The sequence below is a fragment of the Bufo bufo genome, chromosome 5 (assembly GCF_905171765.1).
Source record: "Bufo bufo chromosome 5, aBufBuf1.1, whole genome shotgun sequence".
In the NCBI taxonomy this organism is placed as follows: domain Eukaryota; kingdom Metazoa; phylum Chordata; class Amphibia; order Anura; family Bufonidae; genus Bufo; species Bufo bufo.
In genome coordinates, this window is record NC_053393.1 from 13696367 (window position 1) to 13705695 (window position 9329).

At 47.4% G+C, this 9329-nt stretch overlaps 1 protein-coding gene across 1 annotated transcript; it reads right to left on the reverse strand.

Annotated features, from left to right (window-relative positions):
- Nucleotides 1–484: 484 nt before the first annotated feature.
- LOC121002058 (lymphocyte antigen 6E-like) lies at nucleotides 485–8010 on the reverse strand. Its single transcript, XM_040433363.1, has 3 exons — nucleotides 7617–8010; nucleotides 6329–6448; nucleotides 485–723 (listed from the first exon to the last, which is right to left on the reverse strand). Exons 1-3 carry the CDS (start codon nucleotides 7666–7668, stop codon nucleotides 515–517), a joined length of 381 nt encoding a protein of 126 aa, XP_040289297.1. The 5' UTR covers nucleotides 7669–8010; the 3' UTR covers nucleotides 485–514.
- Between the last annotated feature and the right edge of the window lie 1319 nt (nucleotides 8011–9329).

Here is a 9329-nt window from a genome sequence, read left to right on the forward strand (position 1 = left end):
GTAATAGCTGAAGAGCAACCTTGAAATAAAGGCTGAACAGCAACCCTAAAGTAATAGCTGAAGAGCAAGCCCAAAGTAATAGCTGAAGAGCAAGCCCAAAGTCATAGCTAAAGAGCAACCCCAAAGTAATAGCTGAAGAGCAACCCCAAAGTAATAGCTGAAGAGCAACCCCAAAGTAATAGCTGAAGAGCAACCCCGAAGTAAAGACTGAAGAGCAATCCTGAAGTAAAGGCTAAGGAGCAACCCTGAAGTAATGGGGTGCACAACCTTTTCTGGTCTGAAAGCCACATTGTCAACCTGCACCCCTCCCAATGACCATGGTAAAACTTAAAGCGGTATTCTTGTCTGAGACAATGATGGCATTTTTTAATGATTGACAGTCACAAGAGTGAATCCAGGAGTCGGTTACATTTCGCCTGACCCCCCCCCCCAGAGATGACACAACACCACAACATCTCTGTAGCCTTTTATTACAAGCTAGATTTAGATGTTTTTTTTAAATAAAATCTGAAAATTACATGGAGGAGCTTCTGAGGAGAACCCCGATGGCGGCCAGGGCTGCGGCGAGGACGGTGTAGGTGGCCTTGATGCTGCTGGTTCCGCTGGTGTTGCACAGGTCGGTGGTGCAGCAAGACACTTTTGTTGAGACCACAACAGCGTTAATTCCGGTTTCTGCACAGACTGCGGTACAAGTCTTAGTAATGGTGGCGACAGAGAAACCCCCTACAGGAGGGGAGAGAAGACAATCAGGAGATGACCACAGAACGGAGGTTTCTAATGTAAGAGCGGTCACACTGTGGAGGTCTGTACTGTAAGAGCGGTCACACTGTGGAGGTCTGTACTGTAAGAGCAGTCACACTGTGGAGGTCTGTACTGTAAGAGCGGTCACACTATGGAGGTCTCTACTGTAAGAGCAGTCACACTGCGGAGGTCTGTACTGTAAGAGCGGTCACACTGTGGAGGTCTGTACTGTAAGAGCGGTCACACTGTGGAGGTCTCTACTGTAAGAGAGGTCACACTGTGGAGGTCTCTACTGTAAGAGCGGTCACACTGTGGAGGTCTCTACTGTAAGAGCGGTCACACTGTGGAGGACTGTACTGTAAGAGCGGTCACACTGTGGAGGTCTGTACTGTAAGAGCGGTCACACTGTGGAGGACTGTACTGTAAGAGCGGTCACACTGCGGAGGTCTGTACTGTAAGAGCGGTCACACTGCGGAGGTCTGTACTGTAAGAGCGGTCACACTGTGGAGGTCTGTACTGTAAGAGCGGTCACACTGTGGAGGTCTCTACTGTAAGAGCGGTCACACTATGGAGGTCTGTACTGTAAGAGCGGTCACACTGTGGAGGTCTGTACTGTAAGAGCGGTCACACTGTGGAGGTCTGTACTGTAAGAGCGGTCACATTGTGGAGGTCTGTACTGTAAGAGCGGTCACATTATGGAGGTCTCTACTGTAAGAGCAGTCACACTGTGGAGGTCTGTACTGTAAGAGCGGTCACATTGTGGAGGTCTGTACTGTAAGAGCGGTCACATTATGGAGGTCTCTACTGTAAGAGCGGTCACACTGTGGAGGTCTCTACTGTAAGAGCGGTCACACTGTGGAGGTCTGTACTGTAAGAGCAGTCACACTATGGGGATCTCTACTGTAAGAGCAGTCACACTATGGAGGTCTGTACTGTAAGAGCAGTCACACTGTGGAGGTCTCTACTGTAAGAGCGGTCACACTGTGGAGGTCTGTACTGTAAGAGCGGTCACACTGTGGAGGTCTGTACTGTAAGAGCAGTCACACTATGGAGGTCTGTACTGTAAGAGCAGTCACACTATGGAGGTCTGTACTGTAAGAGCGGTCACACTGTGGAGGTCTGTACTGTAAGAGCGGTCACACTATGGAGGTCTGTACCGTAAGAGCGGTCACACTGTGGAGGTCTGTACTGTAAGAGCAGTCACACTGTGGAGGTCTCTACTGTAAGAGCAGTCACACTATGGAGGTCTGTACTGTAAGAGCGGTCACACTGTGGAGGTCTGTACTGTAAGAGCGGTCACACTATGGAGGTCTGTACTGTAAGAGCGGTCACACTATGGAGGTCTGTACTGTAAGAGCGGTCACACTGTGGAGGTCTGTACTGTAAGAGCGGTCACACTGTGGAGGACTGTACTGTAAGAGCGGTCACACTGCGGAGGTCTGTACTGTAAGAGCGGTCACACTGCGGAGGTCTGTACTGTAAGAGCGGTCACACTGTGGAGGTCTGTACTGTAAGAGCAGTCACACTGTGGAGGTCTGTACTGTAAGAGCGGTCACACTGTGGAGGTCTCTACTGTAAGAGCAGTCACACTGTGGAGGTCTCTACTGTAAGAGCGGTCACACTGTGGAGGTCTGTACTGTAAGAGCGGTCACACTGTGGAGGTCTCTACTGTAAGAGCGGTCACACTGTGGAGGTCTGTACTGTAAGAGCAGTCACACTGTGGAGGTCTGTACTGTAAGAGCAGTCACACTATGGAGGTCTGTACTGTAAGAGCAGTCACACTATGGAGGTCTCTACTGTAAGAGCGGTCACACTATGGAGGTCTGTACTGTAAGAGCGGTCACACTGTGGAGGTCTCTACTGTAAGAGCGGTCACACTATGGAGGTCTGTACTGTAAGAGCGGTCACACTATGGAGGTCTGTACTGTAAGAGCGGTCACACTATGGAGGTCTGTACTGTAAGAGCGGTCACACTATGGAGGTCTCTACTGTAAGAGCGGTCACACTATGGAGGTCTGTACTGTAAGAGCGGTCACACTATGGAGGTCTGTACTGTAAGAGCGGTCACACTATGGAGGTCTGTACTGTAAGAGCGGTCACACTGTGGAGGTCTGTACTGTAAGAGCAGTCACACTGTGGAGGTCTGTACTGTAAGAGCGGTCACATTGTGGAGGACTGTACTGTAAGAGCAGTCACATTATGGAGGTCTGTACTGTAAGAGCGGTCACACTATGGAGGTCTCTACTGTAAGAGCGGTCACACTGTGGAGGTCTCTACTGTAAGAGCGGTCACACTGTGGAGGTCTCTACTGTAAGAGCAGTCACACTGTGGAGGTCTCTACTGTAAGAGCAGTCACACTGTGGAGGTCTGTACTGTAAGAGCAGTCACACTGTGGAGGTCTGTACTGTAAGAGCGGTCACACTGTGGAGGTCTGTACTGTAAGAGCGGTCACACTGTTGAGGTCTGTACTGTAAGAGCGGTCACACTGTGGAGGTCTCTACTGTAAGAGCGGTCACACTGTGGAGGTCTCTACTGTAAGAGCGGTCACACTGCGGAGGTCTGTACTGTAAGAGCAGTCACACTAAGGAGGTCTGTACTGTAAGAGCAGTCACACTATGGAGGTCTGTACTGTAAGAGCGGTCACACTGTGGAGGTCTGTACTGTAAGAGCGGTCACACTGTGGAGGTCTCTACTGTAAGAGCGGTCACACTGTGGAGGTCTGTACTGTAAGAGCAGTCACATTATGGAGGTCTCTACTGTAAGAGAGGTCACACTGTGGAGGTCTCTACTGTAAGAGAGGTCACACTGTGGAGGACTGTACTGTAAGAGCGGTCACACTGTGGAGGTCTGTACTGTAAGAGCGGTCACACTGTGGAGGTCTGTACTGTAAGAGCAGTCACACTGTGGAGGTCTGTACTGTAAGAGCGGTCACACTGTGGAGGTCTCTACTGTAAGAGCGGTCACACTGTGGAGGTCTGTACTGTAAGAGCGGTCACACTGTGGAGGTCTCTACTGTAAGAGCAGTCACACTGTGGAGGTCTGTACTGTAAGAGCGGTCACACTGCGGAGGTCTGTACTGTAAGAGCAGTCACACTAAGGAGGTCTGTACTGTAAGAGCAGTCACACTATGGAGGTCTGTACTGTAAGAGCGGTCACACTGTGGAGGTCTGTACTGTAAGAGCGGTCACACTGTGGAGGTCTCTACTGTAAGAGCGGTCACACTGTGGAGGTCTGTACTGTAAGAGCAGTCACATTATGGAGGTCTCTACTGTAAGAGAGGTCACACTGTGGAGGTCTTTACTGTAAGAGAGGTCACACTGTGGAGGACTGTACTGTAAGAGCGGTCACACTGTGGAGGTCTGTACTGTAAGAGCGGTCACACTGTGGAGGTCTCTACTGTAAGAGCGGTCACACTGTGGAGGTCTGTACTGTAAGAGCAGTCACATTATGGAGGTCTCTACTGTAAGAGAGGTCACACTGTGGAGGTCTCTACTGTAAGAGCGGTCACACTGCGGAGGTCTGTGCTGTAAGAGCGGTCACACTGTGGAGGTCTGTACTGTAAGAGCAGTCACACTGTGGAGGTCTGTACTGTAAGAGCGGTCACACTGTGGAGGTCTCTACTGTAAGAGCGGTCACACTGCGGAGGTCTGTGCTGTAAGAGCGGTCACACTGTGGAGGTCTCTACTGTAAGAGCAGTCACATTATGGAGGTCTCTACTGTAAGAGAGGTCACACTGTGGAGGTCTCTACTGTAAGAGCAGTCACACTGTGGAGGTCTGTACTGTAAGAGCAGTCACATTATGGAGGTCTCTACTGTAAGAGAGGTCACACTGTGGAGGTCTCTACTGTAAGAGCAGTCACACTGTGGAGGTCTGTACTGTAAGAGAGGTCACACTGTGGAGGTCTCTACTGTAAGAGAAGTCACACTATGGAGGTCTCTACTGTAAGAGCGGTCACACTATGGAGGTCTGTACTGTAAGAGCGGTCACATTGTGGAGGTCTGTACTGTAAGAGCGGTCACACTATGGAGGTCTCTACTGTAAGAGCAGTCACACTGTGGAGGTCTGTACTGTAAGAGCGGTCACATTGTGGAGGTCTGTACTGTAAGAGAGGTCACACTGTGGAGGTCTCTACTGTAAGAGCAGTCACACTGTGGAGGTCTGTACTGTAAGAGCAGTCACATTATGGAGGTCTCTACTGTAAGAGAGGTCACACTGTGGAGGTCTCTACTGTAAGAGCGGTCACACTGTGGAGGTCTGTACTGTAAGAGCAGTCACATTATGGAGGTCTCTACTGTAAGAGAGGTCACACTGTGGAGGTCTCTACTGTAAGAGCGGTCACACTGTGGAGGTCTCTACTGTAAGAGAGGTCACACTGTGGAGGTCTCTACTGTAAGAGCAGTCACACTGTGGAGGTCTCTACTGTAAGAGAGGTCACACTGTGGAGGTCTCTACTGTAAGAGCAGTCACATTGTGGAGGTCTGTACTGTAAGAGCAGTCACACTGTGGAGGTCTGTACTGTAAGAGCAGTCACATTATGGAGGTCTCTACTGTAAGAGAGGTCACACTGTGGAGGTCTCTACTGTAAGAGCGGTCACAATGTGGAGGTCTGTACTGTAAGAGCGGTCACACTGCGGAGGTCTGTACTGTAAGAGCGGTCACACTATGGAGGTCTGTACTGTAAGAGCGGTCACACTGTGGAGGTCTGTACTGTAAGAGCAGTCACACTGTGGAGGTCTGTACTGTAAGAGCGGTCACACTGTGGAGGTCTCTACTGTAAGAGCGGTCACACTGTGGAGGTCTCTTCTATACGGACTGTCACAATTAATTGAATTTGGTAAAGAATAAATATCTGGAGAAGAACATTTAGTAAAAATTGTAAGTTACCGCAAGAAAACTCCAATATCAATGATATCTGATGGCACTCCGTCTGTCTCTTCCTCTCTCTGTCTCTTTCCTTCTCTTTTCTCTCTCCCCTTCTTTCTTTCCCTGTTTCACCATCTTTCTCTGTATCTCTTCCTTTTCACCCTCTATTAGCTATGCTCTCTCTTTCTCCCCATCACCTCTTTTCTCTCTCTCTTCTTCCATTTCTCTCTCTCTCCCTCTGTCTCTCTCGCTGTCCCTCTCCCTTTCCCTATCTTTTTCCTTCTCTCTCTCCCTCTTTCTCTCTATACCTCTCTCTATTTTTCCCTCTCTCTATCTCTCCCTACTTCTCACTCTGTCCTTCTCCCCTTCCCTCTCTTTCCCTCCCTCTGTCTGTCTCTCTATCTCTGTCTCTTTTTCCCTCTTTCTGTCTGTCATTATCTGTCTTTTTCCCTCCCTCTTTGCCTCAAACTCTCTTTTTCCATCTCTCTATTCCTCTGTCTCTCACTGTTTCTCTTCTTCCATCTCTCTCTTTCTCCTATTCTCTTTTCTTGCTCTCTTTCCCTCTCCCTTTTCCTCTCACCCTCTCTCTCTCTCTTTCTGTCCCTCTCCCTCTGTCTCTCTGCCCCTATCTCTGCCCCTGTCCCTCTCTCTCTCTCTCCCTGCACTCTTCCTGGTCGCAGCCCCCTGGATGGTATACTCTGGAGCCCAGATTGCGGCACTCACCGATTCCGCCGGCCACCACGGAGGTCATGCAGTTGGTTTCTGCGGCGCTGCAGTTGGTCACCGTCATGCAGTTGCTGTTGCTGCTCTCAGATGCGCACGTGTAACAGGTCAAGGAGTAAACTGCAAGAGACAAGCATGACTGCATCAAGTATCCAGGGAGGAACTACAACCCCCAGCATGCTCTCTCAACCCTTGCAAAACCTGGAACAGGTGTGGCCCTTGGGGCCCTGCCCGGATGAAAAGGTTGCAATGAAAAGAATAGAGACACGTTCACAAGTCACATGATAGTTATATCTCTTTCTAGGAAAGCTGGGTGACACTCGGTGACCCTGGCAGCTCCCCCAGGGGTCGTCACCCAGCTTGATGTAACTCTGTCTGATGTCACTTCCTCTTTAGATCAATATAAAAAAATACATAAAAAGCTATTTAAAAATGGCATGAAAAAGCGCAACACATGTGGACACTTGCAAGTTTTCAAGCAAGGTAAAAAAAAAAAGCAAAAAAAAAAAAAACACCCACAAGTGAAGAAAAATAGCACAAAAAAAAATGCATTTTTGAGTTGAATTTAGCATTCCCCATAGATTAGTAGCCGACATCTAAAAGGTGACTTTTTTTTGCCTAAATCACTGCAAAAAACACCCCTTAAAATACACCAAAGAAGCTGCCTTGACACAAAAATTGTTTTTTTTTTAGTGTTTCATATGACTTTTTTAACCCAACGCTTCAAGATGCTGCATTAAAACAGACTAAAAAATGCATTAAAAACACCACTAATAATAAAACGCTTCAGCAAACATCTGGAGTTGCCGCATTTCCCACAAAAAAAATGCACAAAAGCCTCATGTAAAAGAACACATCAAAAAATTAGGCCTCCTGCACATGACCGTTTTTTTCCAGTCCACAAAATACGGATGCGGTCCGTGTGCATCCTGAAATTTTACAGCTTTGTAAAAAAGCAAAATGGACAAGAATACGAAAAGTTCTATCATTTACAGCTCAGCTGCAGAAAATGCGGACAGCACCCGGGTTTTTCGTGGACGTGGTTGTGTGCATGAGGCCTTAATCGGTGTAAGGAGGCTTACAGGCCATATATACTTCTCTGAAGTTCTGGGGAGAAGGGATGCAAAGTTCCTCCATCATATGGCCACAAGGTGGCGCTCTACTGAGCCATTATACCTTGAAGGGTGCAGTAACATCAGTGATGTCATCATTGCCCCATCATGTAATATAGTGACGCCATGCAGGTCAGAACCTAGGACCCTGAGTCTTAAAGGGGCAGCGCACTTACCTGCACCAGTACAGAGAGCAGCGACCAGGAGGAGGCTTGTGTAGGCAACCATGGTTGTGAGGCGGTGGAGGTTCTAGGTACACTGCAGACACGTCTCAGCTGCTCCTTATATATGGTGTCCATACTTGTAATTAGAGGTCAGTATGCTGCAGCTTGTTGTGGTTACCCTATTGTTACTGTAGTAGCACAAGTCTGACTGGACACCAGTGACCACTGGGCTGTATTCACACAATAGGACGACACAGTGACAGGATGGGGGGGATGATGTTCTGTACAGTCCGCAGTCACATGATGATGTCCGTCCGCTGTATCATAGATATCGTCACATAAAGCTGACTTTGATTTCTAATTTGTTACAATGTTACAGTAATAATAAAACAATGTATCTATAGCATCGCCCCCACGTCCTGCAGAGACAGGAGGAAGGGCGGAGAGAGGGGATATTTTGGCACCTCAGCCGTGTTAGCCCCCCCCCATATCAAAATTTTTGAACAAAACATATGCAGTTAGATCTTTGTTAGATCAATTGTTGTTTGCGTTAGATCTCACACAGAAGTAGAGATATTAACAGTTATTTGCAGGGGGGGCTAACCCGTCATCAGCCCCCCCTTATCAAAAAATGGACCAAAAAATTAGCTATTTTGGAAGATATTTGTTAGATCCGGTATGATCAACTAGTAGTTTTGTTAGATCTCACATAATTACAGACTTATTAAGTGATTAATGAGGGGGGGGGGGGGGGGGCTAGCCCCCCCACATGCAATTTTCTGGTAACATTTCATTCAGACTAATAGGCCTTCGTTAGATCTAATAAGATCAAGTGGTTTCAACGTTAGATCTCATTTAATTACAGAGATATTTCACATGAAAACACAGATATTAGGAAGTATTAAATAGGGGGGTTAGCCCCCCCACATGTAATTTACTGGTAAGATTCGATTCAGACTAATAGATCTGCATTAGATCCGGTAAGATCAAGTGGTTTTAACTTTAGATCTCATATAATTACAGAGATATTATGGATATTTGGTATTACGTCAGGGGGGCTAGCCCCCCACATAAAATTCTCGGGGAAAAATTTGATTCAGACTAATAGGCCTTCGTTAGATCCGGTAAGATCAAGTGGTTTCAACGTTAGATCTCATATAATTACAGAGATTTTTCACATAAAAACACAGATATTAGGAAGTGTCAAATAGGGGGGCTAGCCCCCCCTGACGTAATACCAAATATCCATAATATCTCTCTAATTATGTGAGATCTAACAAAACAACTAGTTGATCATACCGGATCTAACAAACATCTTCCAAAATAGCTAATTGTTTGGTCAATTTTTTGATAAGGGGGGGCTGATGACGGGTTAGCCCCCCCCTGCAAATAACTGGTAATATCTCTACTTCTGTGTGAGATCTAACGCAAACAACAATTGATCCAACCTGATCTAACAAAGATCTAAGGCTACTTTCACACTTGCGTTTGGAGCGGATCCGTCTGGTGTCTGTACAGACGGATCCGCACCTATAATGCAAACGCTTGTATCCGCTCAGAACGGATCCGTTTGCATAACCATGAACAACGGATCATGATAATGCAAACAGATCCGTTCAGACTTTACATTGAAAGTCAATGGGGGACGGATCCGTTTGAAAATTGAGCCATATTGTGTCATCTTCAAGCGGATCCGTCCCCATTGACTTACATTGTAAGTCTGGA

What these genes read in the sequence shown, in the direction of transcription:
- LOC121002058 (XM_040433363.1), bottom strand. Translation starts at nt 7,668, where the DNA reads ATGGTTGCCTACACAAGCCTCCTCCTGGTCGCTGCTCTCTGTACTGGT. An exon ending in TGCTCTCTGTACTGGTGCAG is followed by an intron (nt 6,449 to 7,616) that starts GTAAGTGCGCTG and finishes TGTCTCTTGCAG; the next exon opens with TTTACTCCTTGACCTGTTAC. An exon ending in CGTGGTGGCCGGCGGAATCG is followed by an intron (nt 724 to 6,328) that starts GTGAGTGCCGCA and finishes CCCCTCCTGTAG; the next exon opens with GGGGTTTCTCTGTCGCCACC.